The sequence below is a fragment of the Amphiura filiformis genome, chromosome 2 (genome assembly GCF_039555335.1).
Source record: "Amphiura filiformis chromosome 2, Afil_fr2py, whole genome shotgun sequence".
In the NCBI taxonomy this organism is placed as follows: Eukaryota; Metazoa; Echinodermata; class Ophiuroidea; order Amphilepidida; family Amphiuridae; genus Amphiura; species Amphiura filiformis.
Window position 1 is genome coordinate 92,774,591 of NC_092629.1, and position 19,388 is coordinate 92,793,978.

At 39.0% G+C, this 19,388-nt stretch overlaps 1 protein-coding gene across 2 annotated transcripts; it reads right to left on the minus strand.

Moving 5' to 3' along the window:
• Positions 1-578: 578 nt before the first annotated feature.
• LOC140146844 (uncharacterized) lies at positions 579-10,232 on the minus strand. 2 transcript variants are annotated; one of them, XM_072168729.1, is made up of 8 exons: positions 9,996-10,232; positions 8,814-9,045; positions 8,097-8,246; positions 7,266-7,601; positions 5,585-5,813; positions 3,789-4,090; positions 2,183-2,319; positions 579-1,406 (listed from the first exon to the last, which is right to left on the minus strand). In XM_072168729.1, the coding sequence occupies exons 1-8, from the start codon at positions 10,023-10,025 to the stop codon at positions 1,239-1,241; spliced, it is 1,584 nt and encodes a 527-aa protein (XP_072024830.1). In that variant the 5' UTR covers positions 10,026-10,232; the 3' UTR covers positions 579-1,238. The 2 variants fall into 2 exon arrangements, with proteins under 2 accessions (XP_072024830.1, XP_072024829.1); XM_072168728.1 differs by having other exon boundaries at positions 7,257-7,601; positions 9,996-10,227.
• Between the last annotated feature and the right edge of the window lie 9,156 nt (positions 10,233-19,388).

The following is a 19,388-nucleotide window of genomic DNA, read 5'->3' on the forward strand; positions in this document are numbered from 1 at the left end:
ATAATACATTGATTTATAAATAATAATTTAATATAAATAGAGGGCCAGCCCCTTTAGTTTTGTTAAGAGTCCAGCTCTCTATTATTAAGACAGGGTCCTGCCCTCTCGCATTGGGCTATTCCAGTTGAAATCATTACACCCGCTATATGGTAGATTTCAAGCGGAGTCACCCATTCAGGTAACCCCATTTGAAATTCACACTCCCTCCTGTGTGGAAGATTAAGGTCATGTCTCCCTGAATTGCAATTAGAATAGCCCATTAGCACACCTTCTTTTGTCCCTTCCTTCTTTTGATGTACCAAAAAATCATTGCCCACCCCCCACTCCTTTACACGTAAGATTTAGGGGGAACTCAAATTTAAAACCTTATTGTCTCATCATATAATGCGAGCCCACCGAGCAGCATGGTACGATCGTATAGACGAATCCAATTTCACGCATTCCTGCTCCTCAATGGCAGCCATTAGCCGCGACGGGTACCCAACTATCCCACCTAAAATGTGGGATGATGCGGCCTTGACGGGTATTATAAACTGCATTATATCACCCGTGCAACACGTAGACAAAAGAATGATGACAGTTTACAACACAAAAGAATCTAACATCGAATTTTAAGCGGGTTTAATCCACCCAATTGGGTACTCACAACACCTGTTTGGTGCATGCGGGTACCCAAATATGGCCGACCATATCCTGACCATGAATTGGCTCGTTGGATTCGTCTATAAACATATTTTGTTCCTGATCGATTGGAGTTGACCGAACCGTTCGATGTTATCAATTATTATTATCTAAATTATAATAAATAGCCTTAAAAAATGTCAGTTTATTTTTTGTTAAGTTAGACTACGCATGCTATGTGGTAGTCGATTTCTTAGAATAATGGATATATATGATTTAAGTTTACTAATGTATGGTGAAAATGGTTCAAAACTCAACAGTTTGAATCGGAATAAGCACATATATATAGGCCCTATATATAACATAAAGAAACCTTTTCATTTTTCACGTTTTAGGTGGGAGAAGTGAAGTTAAAAACAATTTTCAAATTACCTATATATCATATTGCTATACACTTTACTCCATATGATATATCATATTCAAAGCAAAAAAAATATTTATAATTTATCGACGGCTGCTCAAAATGGAAACACAGCTGAACTTAAGATAATGGTTTTTTTTTTTTTGTTTTCCTTTCTTAGCTATGCATTGTCCGTTTGTCAACTCTTTTCCGCTTTTTACAACTGGTTTTCAATGTTTGAGCGAATCCACGAGTAAAATTGAGAGACTCGCGCCATAACATCAGGATTATTCGGATCTGCACAGCCAATTCCCCAACTTGTAATGCCCACCAATTTCCATACTTCGTCACCACTGTGACACATCATAGGTCCACCACTATCACCCTGTGGAATACACAAAGTTGGGAAATATGTATTTAAAAAAAAATGCAAAGAGAATATAAAGAAAGACATAAACGAAATTAAAAAGGTGTAAATTTCTTCAATTATATAGGCGTGACCAGATTGACAGTCCCACACACACTATCCTATTATAAAGATAGCATCAGACGAAAGTTCGCAATTGTTTTTGTCATAATCCCAGCTAAATTGTAGACCTGAAATAGGTTCCATTTAGATGTTCTGAAGTTAAACCAAAAAATAATTATGTGGGCCGTTTGGAAACAAGTTTTTGCTTCTAATATTGAAACAGAGTACAATTTAACGGCTTCAAAACTTCGGAATCAAATTACAACACATAGGCATAATGAAAACAGCCATTTAAATGCCATGCATTTCTTACGTTATGTTAATATTTGAGGAAAAACGTTGAATTGTGTCAACACATATAGACCGGGCTCGCACGGGCATAGCCAGGATTTTTTGCGGGTCGAAATTTGCAAAACGTGAATCCTTAACCATGTTAACCCCTAAATCATGTAAATGGAGTTTGACTTAATCGGACTAAATTTTAATCAGGCGTATCCCCTAAAAGTGGACTTTTGTTGATTTCGTGGGGTGGTGCGTCGCACCCCAACTGGTCACGTATGACGCAAATTTGACGTCATTACATCGTTAATAATGTTAAACCAGAGGGGCCGGAGTTCATTGTTCACGTTAAATTGATGTCACGCGAACAAGCTTTCTTGAAATACAATGACGCACAAATAAGAGTTTCTTACCTGGCATGATCCTGAAGAACTTGATGTACTAGTGCATATCATTTCGTTTGTAATACCATTCTGTCCATACGCATTTCGGCATGTTTGGTAATCAATTAATGGAGATTTCACCTCCTGGAGGGTGACTGATGTAGGCCCTGAAATCATACGGTGGATTAATAAGAATATTAGAATACACTAAAATTTACTAGTAATATCTAATTCGTCAGCAATAGCCCCCTTTTTATTTGATACATATCCTAATCTAGTCTGAAAACTCATCCATGATGCAGTCATGTCTACGGTAGAATTCACCACGACCTTTGCAGGACTTAAACCCCATTAAAAGCTATTAAACCAAGATAACACTCATTGAAAACAGCTCAACTATGTTACATCAGATCTTCTCTGGTTAAATCCACACACACACATGTGTCTGTTTTACCTGTATACAATGAGCAATGAGATGGTATTATAATTTCAGTTGGGTGAACGATTATAAAGCGAACGCTAGAGAACAATTCTGTGTGGGCTTTTGTTTACGAAATGAGACAATACTCTGCTTATTGTTAACCATCGTTCTTGAAAATGAGAAGCATGGTGGTTTGCAGACTTAACACGGTTTGGAAATAATTTCTTCATATTTTTTGGTGTTATCTGTCGTTTACATATCCTTCCTAAAACACCAAAGTGCGAATATTTCCAAACACCTAAATTAGCTAAAATTTAGGACATGTTACAAAACTATATATTATAGAATTTTAGAAGAGTACTTTTAATATTGGCCGGTTATTTTTCACACAGCGACATTAACTAGGTAATTATCCATACTTCTAACATACGCTATTTGTAGAGGTTACGCGTCAATGGTAAGAGCACTGTGTATTGTGTATAGGAAAACGGTCAGTAACTGCAGTATGCGCCGTTCTTGATCTTTAATTTGAGTACGCTGCAAATTGGGTGTTTAGGAATTAAACACTTTTCTTGTCCACGTTTAACATGTCTGTTTCCTTAACACCAATGTCACATTCAAAGACATCATATGCATGTGTTAAATTCCTAAACACAGCCCATCAAATCCCTAACATGCCTAAAAGGTGACTCGGACCACTCATATTTGATGAGCACAGCTTGGGCAATTGTAATTTCGACCTATTTTAACATGTTTAAAGTTATCCGAATTTTATAAAGTATCATAATTATGTACATGCGCAATCTGACCTCTTTTGACGATGAGACTTATGTTGGGAATGGGGCAGGGGCCTACCAGGGCCACAGAACCAAGTGGAATAAATGTCAAAATCGTCCCGCTGATCCGCTATTAATACAATGACTCTATCGGGACAAATGTGCGCGAAGCACGTGAAAAATTGCCGATTTAACGATAAAATAGGTCACATATAGTAATTAGGACAATCATTGTGGCACCGCGCTAGAGGAAGATGCACATTACATTATTTTCGGTCCATTTTGCCCCGGTATTTCGAGCCAGGGGGCGGGGCAATTTCCTTCCCCCAGTCGGTTGGGGGCCTACGCCTCTGGAAGGGGAAGGGGCTTAAAGACCACAGACCGGTACCCCATTTAATGTTGTGTGCTGTAGGTTTTCTGACTGCTTTCATGAACTTACCTCCAGAATAGGTACCACCCCATCCGACCACATGGCACGTATCTGTAGATCCAAAGGTTTGGTGTTCATTAAGCCCGTTAGGGTCTTCGATATTGAAAATACACACAGGCTTCAGCTGGCCCGATATATCCACGGGGCTGCTCAACTTCAACAAGGCAATGTCATTATTGATGGTTTGATTGTTGTAATTTGGGTGTACAACGGTTTGGGATATAACTCTTTGTACTCGTGCTGAGCTGTGTTGTGTGTCTTGATCTAATTGCCCAAAAACGATACTGGTTGTGCCGGCAGAAATGCCGGGTCTGTGGAAATACAACATGAACACACAGAGAGGTTGTTATTAAGCAAAAATAATGTATAGTCATGTTTAATGGTAATCTATATTAAGAACAATGAGACAAGACGTAGAAGAACTTGAACCAGAAAATGTGGTTCAATTGGAGGAGGAGAAGAATTAAGGAGGCGAGCCAGATCGCGGAGATAATAATAATAATAATAATAATAATAATAATAATAATAATAATAATAATAATAATAATAACAGCACTTATATAGCGCTATTAAAAATTCAAAGAATATGAACATAGCACTTTACACAGAAGAGGAAAACAACAACAACAACAAATCTTTATGAGGTGAACAAATGAGTCTTTAGATGGCTCTTGAAACTGCTGACAGTGGGACATGACCGTATGGATGATGGCAAGTTGTTCCAAAGTTTGGGACCAGCAATGCTGAAGCCCCACCACCAACCACCCGGTGATTCCAAGGGATGACAAGACGAATAGTGTCTGTAGCAGAGCGTAGACCTGGTCTAGCTGATTGGTAAATGGTAATGCAGTCTGTGAGGTATGAAGGAGCCTGATCATTAAGCGACCTGATCTTGAAGGCGATTCTATCTTTAACTGGGAAAGCCAATGAAGACTAGCGAGAAGAGGAGTTGTAAAATGACGGCGAGCAACTTGGAAGATTATGCGAGCAGCTCTGTTCTGCAGTCTCTGAAGGCGGGTGATGTTGTTGCATCCAATTAAGATGAGAGGAAAAGATTTAATAAAAGAAAATGATAAAACAAAAGTTGGCAAAGAGGAGAGAAGAATTAAACACTTGATCATGTTGATTGGCTTGCGCCTTTGGTTGATATTTGAATTGGGTTCACCTCGCGGCTCGCAGATCGCAGCAGAGATGGTAACAAGTCAATTTGTTCAAGTCAAGTCCAACTCGAGTCGAACGCGAGTCCAAGTCACACGACTCGAGTCTACAACTCTGACTCGCAGTCGCGAATCCGCAAATTGCGAGTAGCCTACGATAGATCGAACAGGGCCATGGGCGTACTGGAAGCGGGCGGATTCGAGCAAAAGCGAAAATGAAATAAGGGCTGATAAAGGAGATGTTAAGGGTGCACGATGTATTGTTGGTCGAAGCAGCCAAAAAAATCGATTTTTATTATCTAAATCAATATATTATTGAAAAATAACACTTTGATGTTTTGCAAAAGTTCATTCTACAAATCGTATACTTTGAAAACTTGCTTGATTTATTGATGTTAACGTTTTACAAAAGTGTTGTTGTTTCAGCCCTCTTCACAACATAACTCAACAATCTCAGGACCTACAAAAGTATATCTGTGATATTTGAATTCTTCTAAGCACTCGCTATGAAATGATTAATTTTTGCCAAAGCTCACTACCATTCGCAAGATACTATGAACTACCAAATCACAACAGGGCCCCGCACTGCTCCTAGTCCACGGGCCCCGCCGAGGCTCTACGCCCGGACCGAATAGAAGTGATACTTACGCACAATGTGCTGCCGTTACTGCCCACTGAGGACTTATAAGCGTAGCACCGCAAAAGAATGTGTAACTGTCAGGCGTTCCTTGCAGGTCTAGGTCAGCTAAGTAACCTGCCCAGTACCACTTGTACACATCTGCTACTTCAACACCATTGACAATCCTGTCATCACTGTCTTGGCTAGCTGCAGCAGGGCGTCGCCCGCATATTGATTGCAGTCCTTCCCATGTTAAACCTGTAGAAGTTGTCAGAGATAAATTTTAGGTACGGTTTTGGGCCAGTTTATTAGTAAATTGGTTTGAATTAGAAGCGCGATTTTGTTTACAACGCAAAAGATTAATTCGTCAAAAAGTGGTGTAATTTGACAAATTAAAATTAGTCAGTGTAGGCCTATTAAATGAAATATTTATCATTAAAGATACAAATGCTGAAAAGGTGCTTGGGATGTTGGGGCATCAATAAAAACCTAAAATAAAGTTGTGGGCAACACGCAGGAGCAAGCTCGTGGGTAGCATTTAAAATTAATTTTATCATTACAATTATTTTTCACGACTTATAAATATTTGTTTTTAATGACGAATTAATGAATAATTTGTTAAGTGACAAATTAATGAATGACACATATGTAGTTAATGTGTCACTTTTAGTCTATGATAAATTAAAAGACGAATTGAATGACTAATTTTTAATAAACAAATTTCATTTACAATGACTTATTTTAATTTGCCAAATCAGACCGCATTTTTGACGAATATAATCTTTGCAGTGCGGTTGAACACATCTACTAAAATAAGTGTGTAATAATAGTTTTGTTACAGCTAGCAGGTATAAAAAAAATCGACTCGTTATTACGTTTGTCGTACGTGGCCAGGCGCGTAGCAAGCGGGGGGGCAGGTTGGACGAAGTCCATGGGCCCGGAGAGTTCAGGGGCCCCGAGCACAAAAGCGAAAATTAAATAAGGGCTAATAATGGAGAGCAGGGCCGGATTTTTATATCATTGGGCCAGATGGGAGCGGGTCCAAGGCAATTTTGGGGGCCCCAAAATTGTCCTATGCATCTTTCTTTTAACCCCAATAACAGCATGTTTTTTGGTCAAAATTGGGCAAAATTGTAAAATTTTATGCGCTTCGCGCGCATTCAGATGCCAAAATTTATGTTGATCAGGGGCCAAAATAGTCTGAAATTGAATCGAACAAAATATATATATGTTAGTCCCGCTTGGTCCCCCATTAGTTAAACCAAAACTTGGCCACTGACGAAGACATACCGTCCTCGGCACGTGAGTTCGGGGCCTCCAAATGTTGGCCTGGTCCAGGGCCCCAATAAGGTAGGCTATATACTGCTCTGGTTAAAAGGGCCCGTACTGCTCCTTGTCCATGGGCCCCTGATGCTCTTTGCTACGCCCCTGTACGTTGCGGATACATCTGATGTTCCAAGTGTACAAATTTGATAAAAACACGAAATGCATTCTAAATTAATGCATACCTCCCAATTGTGATTTTGTAGAATTTTTTGAATAATAACATACATTTTTTTAATTTTAAAATGACATTTTTTTTCTTGTTTTATTTATATAAAAATAAAGAGAACATTTTTTTTTTGCGAAGTTGTTTTTTAGCATATTGAAATAAGCAAGTACTTTAATATGAATCACATAATGCTAAAAGTATATACTTACTATCACTACCTGGTTGATCTGGGTTAGATGGTGGTTGATCTGGGTTAGATGGTGGTTGATCTGGGTTAGATGGTGGTTGACCTGGGTTAGATGGTGGTTGATCTGGGTTAGATGGTGGTTGACCTGGGTTAGATGGCGGTTGATCTGGGTTAGATGAAGACGAAGATGGCCAATAATAGTACCAAGAGGAGGATGAGTCATCAGAAGAAAACGGGTAATCGTATGATGACGAATCCCATGATGATGGCCAATACCAATATGATGATGACTCCCATGATGATGACTCCCATGATGATGATGACTCCCATGACGATGAATAGCTTGATGATGACTCCCATGATGAGGCTGTCAAAACAAGATAATAACATAAGTAACTAAATAAAGAAATGGATTACTCCTTTTGAAGTCCACACTCCCTCTGTTTGAAATATAGGAAATATCTTCCACAGGGGGAGTATGAATTTTAAATGGAATTAACCTACTCGATTTGAAACTTTCTGTGGAAGATTCATGTTGAATCTTTTTTTTTTTTCAGATTGGTGTATAAATTCATATGGAGCTAAGGGCCCAATGAGTTCATTCCATAGGTAATGAACGTACTTCGATGTGTAGAAAATCAAATTTCCATTTCTGGAATGTTGTTGATTGTCAAAAATTCGAAATTTTGTTAACAGTTTCCTTTGATAGAATTTCTAAATTTGAGATTCCGAAATGTGACACATGAAATCAAAATTTTGGAATTTCGACAAATTATAGTCAAAATTACCAGAATTTTGACAATATAAATGTTTTACGATTTTTGGTTTATGTTAAATATGGAATGAAATTGACGGAACTTACCTCCCCAAAACCAATCCCACCAATTTTTAGTTTCTGGTGCATCGTCGTCATCTCCTGTGGTGTTTGTGGGTCGCGTATGGTTCTGATGATGATGATGATGTCTACCCGTGGTATTATGTCTTCCTTCATCCACAAGAATCTCGCGGTCATCTGAGAAGAAAGGGGGGATTAATCAATGAACCAATCTTATGGAAGCGATAAGAGCACACGGTAGCCTTACGGTTAGGGAGTTTAGTTGTGGCTTATGGGTTGGAGCCTTGTCAGGGCTGGCCAACGTGTTATGTCCTTTGGAAAGACACTTTATCTCGCTGGTCTCACTCCACCCAGGCGTAAAAGGAGCTGCAGCTGTTAGCTTGTCATATCGGCGCTCGATTGGCTCGATCCATTTAATTACGGATCTATAAAAAGGAGATATATTTATGCCTATACACTACAACATTCTTATTATGCGGTTGCCTGTATAGGTACACCGTCGCCAAGGTACCTGACTGGTGCACACTACATTAAGTACCCACAATAGTACCAGTACTCACATGGGCCCAAATAGGAATCTTGTATATTTAGAAGGTTTAAATGTGCTATGCAGGTATATTCTTTCTCTTCATTGGTTAAATGTGAAGCAGAAATGCAGAAACAGAAATAAATACGTAGTATAATTTAACGAAAGTAGTATAGCCCTCACTGATAACATACAACGACGTAAAACAATGTACTTACGATGCATTCCCAAAGAAAATATCACCACTGTTGCGACAATCATCCCTACTAGTAAAGCTGATAGGACCAGCGCAGATATTGCAATTAGTTTCTTCCCGCTATGGCCGCAACAGGTGGTAGGCTTTTTGATATCATCGGGCGTTGTCGATAGTGGCACTTTGGTGTCATGTGTAGGAGGTGGTTTGGAGATTGTTGAAGGGAATCTGAACCCGCTCTCGAGATCATCATTCATCTGAAATTAATATACAAGTCACAATAATGTCAATGCATCATAATATTATATGTAAAAAACATGGTGTCTTGTTTGGCAAACTTTTGACAAAAGTGTTTTGCAAACAGACATGTCTTCAAGACACAAAGTAAGAAGATCATATGTCTTCAAGACATAGGTTAAGAAGATATGTCTTCAAGACTCTGTTTAAGACAATATAAGTTCAGTCATCTATATGTCTTACCAGAAGGCAATACACAAGATCAATATGAATATTTTACTGTTGGGGGAATTGGGTGGCCTAGGGGAAAAACAGACCGGCCTAATTGTAATGCCCTTGTATTCCTGCCGCTGCGGCAAGCAGCATGACGAATCAACCAATAACAAGTCTTGATTCTGTCGGGGTGTCTGCAATGCGCGTGGGTCACGTCGCTCAGCGGCAAGCGACATGACAGTATGAAACCAGCATTAGACTATCCATGTGCTCACTGCTCATGTTCAAGTGAGTTTATGGTACTCGATTGCCATTTTCCTGGGAAACAAGAAATAGCAATATGGCTTTGATTAGAGTATTCACGCGGGTGTCGACTGCAGACGACAAGTTTCAAATTTTAAAATTTTAGAAAATATGTACATTTTCATGACCATCAGCATGCAACTTCTCATAAGACCTCAAGCATTTTTGGTAATAATATTAATAAAACAATTTAAATTTGACGAAGGTCGTACATGGCTTTATAGAGAGGGCAGGGTGTGCAATTATTTTGGGAGGACGGGTTAGTGCAGTGGTCTTCTCACTCGCTTCTCACCACTGCGGCCAGTTGGCCCGGGTTTAATTTCTCCAGCATCTAAAATCGGACCTCTTCTCATATACATGTTCGGTTGGCATCCCTTTAATTTAGTAGCCTTTAGAGTGAGCAATATTTGGCGTTGACTGGCTGTAGCCGAAAAAAAAATAGAAAAAAACTTACCATTTTAGTGTTCGTCGTCGAAGCCATCATGTATTATGACCGCAATTGTCAATGTAGAACTTACTCTTTCACCAAGATATCGTAAGTACTGGTACAAGTATACCGGTGAGAAATTGAGAATGGTCAACTAAACGTTGTGTTCTCTTTATATACATTTTGAACACTTTCACACGTTTCTTCAAAACAATTAAAAATTGCATCGTAATGATGATTATTTCTAACTGACATGTACTAACGTCACAGTTAGCACTTGAACCCAGTGACTTAATATTATTGTTTTGGTGAAAACTATTGAACATTGTGGACCGTTTTATTGTAAACTATTCTTGCTTGCCAAATTCGCGAAACACTTGACTGGATCCAAACTTGACATTGCCATCAATAATCAAGTACAATACCAGTAGTCATTAGCCAACAATGGTCTCGCTTCCAATGCAAAATTCAATAACCCTTCTTTAAGAATAAAGTAGGGCCTACTAATAATGCTGACCTCAAGTCGCGGAGTATGAGTTTTTGTACCCAAATATTTAAAGGTCATTGTATGAATGTACACGCATATTGGGCTAACGAACTGTGTCCTAATGGATGAGCATGTATTATAGTACTTGTCTGATTTGATGACGTCTGCGTTAATCACAATCCAATTACATATTTCAATAACCTCAATTAAACAATCATAGTGCAAAATTTGACTACAAGTTGCAGGGTATGAGTTTTTGTACCACAATTTTCAAAGGTCATTTTAAATGAATGTGTAAGTGTATTGGGGTTAGAACAGTGCCCTGATAGATGAGAATGTTGTGGATCCTAGCGTATGGAACAATTTACGTCAGGTAGCTTTAATATAATAATAAAACAGTTAGTTTACCTTACCATGCTTATCGAAGACCATTGTTGGTGCATGCTTGGCAAACAGTTTGACTGGTTCTGAACTTGTCAGCACAATAATATTGGTATGTAGCGTGAATAATGGAGTACTTGTGTGACGTTTACCATATTTGGTCGCATCGAGATCGGCGGAAGAAGAATTCGTTGTTTTATTTTGGATGCGTAATAAATACTTGGAACCATGGGAAAATCGTAAGCCGCCTAGTCTGTTAGTATAAAAGGAAGGCGAACTAAAATTAGCGGGCTAAACTTCTGGAACGTGAATTGGCTTAAACTATAATTTTGCTGCAGATCATAAATCGATAAGCATCGATACTGCCTTGCAACTTTTGAATTTACATCTTCTTTGGGATTTTGGATCACTTGTAAAGTTATTTCTTGGCCGATTAAAAAAAAAAGGTTTGAGCTAAAAGATGCGGCTATTGGCTGCTGGTTCTAATTATGACATACCGGTATCTGTTTTTGTTTAGGATACAACGGGGGTGAAAATAACTGGTACCTTAATTCTTTTAGCTTCTTTTTCTGCCTGTACATGCGAGATATTAAAAATTCTTCCTGACTAGCCAGAAGATCATCAAGTTATACCCGGGTTTTATGAGAAGTGGGAAAATATGTTTATCTTATTCTTTTTTCTCTTTAATTAAACACCACACGGGGTTCATACCGTCTTTGCATTTGGTATCATAGTCCAAGACGATTAATCATTACTCAGTTACCGAGGCTGATAATACTATAGGACTCTGTCCATTCTGGGTATACAAAAACTGTAAACAAGATTCTTTTCCTCATTATACATTATCTTTGTTTACAAGCAATATAAAAGCGTACGACCCGATTCCAGTAAATTGGGCAAGTAATTGTCCAAATCCGTACAAAATACAACGAAAAGTTGCAGCTTTTTTTTTACGTATGGCCTTATAAATAAATTGGTCGATTTGGTGCCCCCAGGAAATACCATGGTTGCCGTGTTATAATGAAAGTGACGTACCTGTGCCTAAAAAGTAATCCGTTTGTTGCATTCAACATGTTCAAAAGGGACTGATTTCAACATTTTCCCCGAGAAAAGTGAAAATTTTGTGAATATTTCCTTCAAAAAATGGCTAATTTCAACATTTTTCCCGAAAAAGGTGGACCCTCTTTGAATTTTGTTTTCAAAAAAGAACTGATTTTTAACGTTGTTTTAAAGAAAAAAATTCAGTTTTCTTTTCGAATTTTTCTCACATTTACAGACTTGCAGTAAAATATACTTTGATTTCATGCTGCTTGATTTTCCCATGAACCATAGCAAGTATGCAGGCCAAATTAATTGCGGGATTCTTTTCAATTGATCAATTCTTGCAGTGCACCCACCCACGCATTTATTCGTCGATAGGCCGTTCGTTTCAGTCGGGCAGTCATTGATAGGGGTGGAGTAGGCCAAATAGTCCTTTCCACAAAATTATGAACTAAATAGGTATTTTATTTTAGTCTCAGAAAATGCCGAGTCACTTCCACCGCACCTAATATGAAAGGGGTACTGTACTTCATAGTCCACATGCAGCCGGGGGGGGTCAACTTCAGAAGTGACGGGTATGGGTTTGTCATTGCACCCCTTTTTGAAGTCGAATTATACCTCTCTTTTTAAAGTCATACCCGATGACCCCCCCCCTTTTTTTTTAGGCACGGATACCCAAGGACTTCTCTTTTTCTTGAACTTTATCATCAAAATCCATTAAATAAAACTACCATCGGGTATATTGCATCCTCAATTGGCAAAAGTATCAGGCATGTCATTTATTATGCAATGAACCCTTTTTTCAACATGTTATACTCAATGATAAGGGAGAGCGGGCCTATAGTGGCTAGGGGTACTTAATTGCCTTTAGTGCATGAGGTCCCGGGTTCAATTCCCGGCGCGGTGGAGATTTGCTGGGATATCGACTTCAAGGGGGGACTGTCTGAAATTAGTTGGCAACCACTGCAGATTAAATTCAGACTTCCGCTCTCCCCATGGTTCATTTAGACCTGGGTAAATGAATCAAGAAAGTACTTCGTCCTTCGGAGGGGACGTTAAGCCGTCGGTCCTGTGCACAGACGGCCATACCTGTACATGTATCTCGCAGCCAATTTCGAAAAGAGTAGGGTGTAACCCCTGACTGTTCCTAAACCGTCCCGGTCTTCAGATGGTACCCCAGTGGAAATAAGCTTCAATAGAGGCTTTCAGGGTTGTCAAAACCCTGATCCAATCCAATCCAATCAATGATCCTTCATTTTGTTATTATTATACCAAAACCTTTAGTACAGATTCCGAGTGTACAGATTCTGTCGTTTTACAAATATATTACCTAGTTTGTATCATTTTCTGTCTGTCGGACAAACATAAATGACATCACAGTGCCCTATATGTATGCGGCCGGCATACGTCACTGGCGACAACCAGGCATTAGGCTGCGATCACATAGAAGTATACTATTCGGGTATACGGCCCGGGTATACGGTGCACGTTTTGCAGGTGCACGCGTATAGCTCAAATCGAGCAAGGCAATTTCATAGTACCGGGTCACATAAGGCTACGATCGCATAGAAGTATAATATTCGGGTATACGATGCACGTTTTGCAGGTGCACGCGTATAGATTAAATCGAGCAAGGTAATTTCATAGTACCGGGTCACATAAGGAGCTATTCGAAAAGGCCGTATACCTGCGTTTAGTATAGTATAGTGGAAATCGCGCGTGTTCGATTTTAGTGCAGCGTATACCGTCCAAATTTTAAAAACCTAAACCATATGTGGGTAAATTCATTTTTTTAATAGATACACTATCTAATTCTGCACATTATGACACCTCATTGAATGCAATGAGACCTCAAGAAGTAAAGTTACAAGCATTTGATAAGACGAAGAAAATGGGTAAACTGACATACTCGCTATTCGCTATACGAAATACGCTCATTAATTCGATCAGGCTGAGTTCACATAGTATACTCCTATATGAACTCAGCCTGATCGAATGAGCGTATTTCGTATAGCGAATACCGTATACCGTATACTTCTATGTGAACTCAGCCTTATAGCAGCAATTCCAGCAAACATGATAAAAGCAACATTTTCAATGGGTTCAGGTGCCACGTTTGAATCTTTTGAACTTTTCTAGTGAATCTTCGAAACTTTGAAAATATTACAACTACCTTGCATGGATAATTAAGAAGTATACATAGATTACTTTTAATTAATTCAGTTTTGGGAGTGCATAGCTACATTTTAAGGGTATACGATGTATTGTTGGTCAGAGCAGCCAAAAAAAAATCGATTTTCATTATCTGAATCAAAATATTATTGAAATATAACACTTTAGTGTTTTGCAAAAGTTCATTCTACAAATCATATACTTTGAAAACTTGCTTAATTTATTGTTGTTAATGAGTTATATGTATACGTTTTACAAAAGTGATGTTGTTTCAGCCCTCTTTACAACATAACTCAAGAACCACAGGAACTAAAAAAGTATAGGCCTATCTGTGATATTTGAATTCTTCTACACGCTCGCTATGTGATCATAGTGGGGAAATCAACAAAAATTAAAAAGTGGAAATTTTGTAATTAGGGTTTTTTACTGGGGGAAACGAGGGAAGGGGGCAAGAGTTCTGACTGGGAGTCCCATGCCCCCTGGCGCCACCACTGCTATTAAGCAATTTATACACATTTTTACTTTTTTTATACGTTCGCGGCAGGGGATCACTTTTGGGCCTTTAAGTTATAAAAAAGCGAATTATTTCAATAACTGATTATACTTGCCAGTTGTTGCCAGTCAATACATATCGTCATTGGGTTTGTGTCAACATTTTTTGAGCAAATAATATGTTAATAATGCTTCCATTGAGTTCATTAACAATGTACGTACTATCCGGCCGGGGCATTCCGGGCATGGATAGTAATAACATGCGTCAATACATGTATGTGCATAAGATTTGTCAACGTTAGTAGAGTCTAAAAAAATAGTTTGATTGGCGTAACATAAAAATAAATCTTAGGGTAGATAGGTCAGGATTTTTTTTTTACTTTTTAAGCTGTAAAATTCGTTTGATAAGGCTTTGGAACTTCTTTTCTTCTTTTATTTTTAAATTTTTTAAAATTATTTTGTTTTGGCAAAAAAAAAGTTAGGGTCGGGCCTAATTTTAGGGTACGTCGGGTTACGCCAATCAAACAATTCTTTTAGGCCCTGTGCATTGCTTTAGCCTAATGTAGGGCATATTAAACGAAGTGATCGTTATGAAGGTCCGAAGTGATCACCTTTTTTTATTCACAATTTGCCAAATATGTCAATACATTTATTTCATATAATTGGTAATGGTAGGGCCTAAGTACATTTCTTGACCTGGAAATATTATACAAAGAAAATTGCACCAAATCTTACAAAATTCACCGAGTTGGGGTCACAGGCAGAGGATGATTTAAGCACTTCCCAGCAAGTCTTGCGGTTAGCACAGCTGTGTGAGTGAACATGACACCACTGCCCGCCCACTGCATACACACGTGCATGGTTAAATTTGAATTTGGACAGATATATTTACAGTAAAAGCACCTTCAACAAGTTGGTCGATTTCACATTTTATGTTATCTACAGAAGGTGTGAATTATCCTTCATGCATACATCACTTTAGATCTGAAATCGACCAAGTAATAATGACACACGGGCAATTCTAAAACAACATCTTTTGCACAGAGTTCAATGGGATTTGAAAAGTAAAGTGGCAGTCGAAACTCTAGTGATAACACTTTTACAGTGCATGATGGGGCTTCCTTAAATCATCCTCTGGGTCACGGGGTACCGTGTAAGACAATAAATTGCAGCTGGCTAGAATGATAGAATCTCACTCTGAAAAAAAACCCAAAAAAACTGATCCATCTATTTCCTAAATCACACAAAAATGGTCATCCTTAATTTTATCCACATACCACCTCAGAATGCCGAAAATCGAACGGGATAATCAAATGGGCAGTCATTTTGACCACGCGTCAACATAAACAAGTCGTCTTTTTCGCTTCTGCTGTGGACATCCAACACTTTATGTTTAAAACAATCATTTATACAATAGTGAAAACTTTTCAATGGCTTTAATTATGCCTTCATTTACCAATTTTTGGTTTTTTCATACTAAAATTGTACCCAACAACAGTGTCAAAATGGTCCGCAAATTATTTTAATCGGGCCTTCATTTTCACATCTGAGGGGGCCACATCCCCCTCTCAGACACCCCTCCCCCCCTCACTTCTAATAGGATCGACGTCCCTGCTGGCGGCACATGGGACGGATTCGCCGGTCATTTGTCGGACGTTGAACGATCGGACATAAGACGCCTGCAGGATTATTACCGGCCACAACGCATAGAGAAACGAATGGAACCGAATCTTCTGCCGGACTGGTGATTTCGCCACTGGATAAAATATTTTTGTATTACGTTGACCCAGTCCGTCGAAGTGTGACAGAGCCATAACGCATAGGTCTGTCACACTACACCGAATAGGTCTTCCGTACAAGAAACGGATGGCATTTTAGTAAATCCGTTGTTGTTCGTCAATGATCGTTTTATGTTCTTTTTATGTCCTGCTATCATCCGCCAAATGCGTTTCGTGTTAGGTGATGTTCGTTAAGTCCGTCGGCAAGTTTGTGCATGCACAAAACTTGAAACGGAGTGTACCGAATAGGGGAGAGCGGGGAGTGTTCGCCCTAGGGGCAGGTTCGCCCACCCCTTGTTTCTCAGCACTACGGCTATCAGGGAATTTGGTGATGGCAAAATTAGGTGACATAGGTTGTTATAAACTTCTCATATTAGCTACGCGACATATAGGGATGTGTTCATCGAACTGAAAAACAAAAAAAAAAAATTACACCAAAACGTAATTTTTTCTTGCATTCATAATGTTGTATTATCATTGATACATAAATACAGATGGTTTTAATGGAAATCTGTATTGGGAACATATGGGATTTGTCAAAGAGTTAATGCAGTTATAATCTCCTTATTCGATTTGTGTTTTGCATACCCTGAAGAAAATACAAAAATGTGCACAAGGGGCTCGTTCGCCCTTTTGAGGATGGGGCATGTTCGCCCTATATCTTCCCCGGGCGGACTTCCCCCAAACTGGAGGGCGAACCTGCCCCATCAGCGTATTATGCAAAATATTGATAATTAAACCATTAAACAAGGTAAAACTACTGAAAAACACGTTTTTAAAAAGTTATGTGATATCGGTATTACTCATACCACAGTTTATGTCCTAATCCATTTCTCCCCGAAGTTGTAAACATGATACGTTTAAGCTCACTTTGGACCCCTACATTTTACCCTGACCCGACCCCTGCAACAAATTTAGTGACTCCCCAGAAGAGAATGAATGCCCTGTATACTCTTGCTAAATGTTTGCATTGAATATGTTATTGTTATGCAATGTTTAAACCTTTTTTGTGATTAGGGTGAACTTACCCCACCATATGGGCGAACCTGCCCCAATATGGGGCAAGTTCGCCACTTTGCAAAACTTTTTTGTTTGCTCTATCCTGTTGCTATTGTAAGGCCTATAGGTCTGGGATTGTAGCCGTATATAGCTAAGACATAGGGCTTTCACATGGGCTAATCAGGTCATCCCTAACCTTAAAATTGACATCGCTAGGCTGGTCAGAAAAAAATAGGGCGAACACTCCCCGCTCTCCCCTACACATGTTCGGTATTTATCCGATGTGTGTTCGTATGGTGCTGCATTTTGCCGGAGTTTGTTCGCTCCCCTTTCGTTCATGTTCGTTCTTTGTTCGTTGCACTCGGCCCGTGTTCGTTGCAAATACGTTCCTGTGAGGCCTTCACCACCGGATAGCATATTTTTGCATTCGGTGATGTACGTTGACGTAGACCGTCTTAGTGTCACACTACACCGGATCGGTATTCCGTATAAGAAACGGATGGTATTTTAGCAAATCCGTTAGTGTTCGTCAATGTTCGTTTTATGTTCTTCATATGTCTTGTTATTATCCGCCAAATGCGTTTCGTGTTAGGTGATGTTTGTTTAGTCCGTCGACAATACGTTTCAAGTTTTGTACTGTTCTGTATATATACCCTGGGTTTGTTCGTTATTCTTTCGTTTATATACCGCGGGTGTTTGCAAGGTTTCGCAGGCGCTTGTGCCGGATGTAGGCCTATGGTGAACATGTGCATCGATCATGGGGGAGGGGACTTTCTGAAGGGTGTGTGACGCAATATCATATTTCCCCCAGTACTTTAGTGACTGACAAGTAGAAAAAAGGGGGAAAGGAGAAAAAAGGAAAGAAAGTGAGAAAAATTGAAGAGAGAAGAGAAGAGAAAAAGTTAAATTGCACGTAATTTAGTAGGCCTATGCATATAAGTAGTATTGAGGGAGGGGCACTTTCTGAAGGGTAGAGGACGCAATATCAAATTCCTACCAGTTTTAGTGATTGACAAGAAAGAAAAAAGAAGAGAAAACATGGAAAAGGTTAAATTGTATACGTTATTGAGTAGGCCCAGGATAGTAGTACTAGTAAGCCTAAGTAGGCCTATAGGCCTGTAATTATTATAGACAGTGCTTAAATGTGGTTCCTTGGCCCAAAAGCCTGTGAAAATTACTGCCGGCCAGTCCATATGCAGGGCCCGCGATATTTTGTCACCAAAGTCAGTATTTAAGACGGACTTATAGGTCTATTCCTGACTTAAACATATCAATCCATGCATGCTTTACCTGAAATTACGAGTCTGAAGTCTTATATATCTAAGTGTCTGTGGATATCAGTGGAACATTTTAAATTTTGCAAATTCAAATCGGGCCTTCTTTGTTTTTTGTTTAAGGCAATAATAGTGTAAAAATGATGCACTAAAAACAATTTTCCAAATTTTCCATTTTTACAACTAAATTTATACACAATAGGCCTAGGCCTAATAATGTAAATAGGCCCTACAGTCCCCATGCAAATGGCTTCAATTGGACCTTCATTTTCAAAAATGGACAAGTCTTCCTTTTGCTTCTGCTATGGACATCCACGTGTTATTTTTAAAACAATTGTTTATATTATACAATAATGGTGAAAATTTTTAATGGCTTCAATTAGGCTTTCGTTTCACCAATTTGCGGCTGTTTCAAACTAAAATAGTATCCAATAATAGTGCTAAAATTGATCCAAAAAATGACAAATGACTTCAATTGGGCCTTCATTGTCCAAATGTTTCTCATCTCTATTGCCCCCGGACGCTGGTTGCCCTGATATATCAGATTTGTAGCCCTTTTGTACTTATTAGCCAATATTTGACCATTTTCGTCAAAATTTACCCCCCTTAAAAGTTGTCTTTCCCCACTTTGTTCACCCTCTGAAAAGGTGCTTGCTACGTCACTGCCTCTAAGGGGTCAAAACCCTCTCAAACACACTCTCCTCCCCCACTTTTCTGATAGGGTGGACGTCCCTGTTGGTGCCACATGCGACGGATTCGCCGGTCATAAAACGCCTGCAGGATTATTAGCGGCCAC

Bases quoted from the DNA above. Each gene is read 5' to 3' on its own strand.
- LOC140146844 (XM_072168728.1), bottom strand. From the start codon at position 10,025: ATGATGGCTTCGACGACGAACACTAAAATG. The intron at 8,247-8,813 runs GTAAGTACATTG...CTTTCTTCTCAG, and splicing joins ATTTTCTTTGGGAATGCATC to ATGACCGCGAGATTCTTGTG. The intron at 1,407-2,182 runs GTAAGAAACTCT...TGTATTCCACAG, and splicing joins GTTCTTCAGGATCATGCCAG to GGTGATAGTGGTGGACCTAT.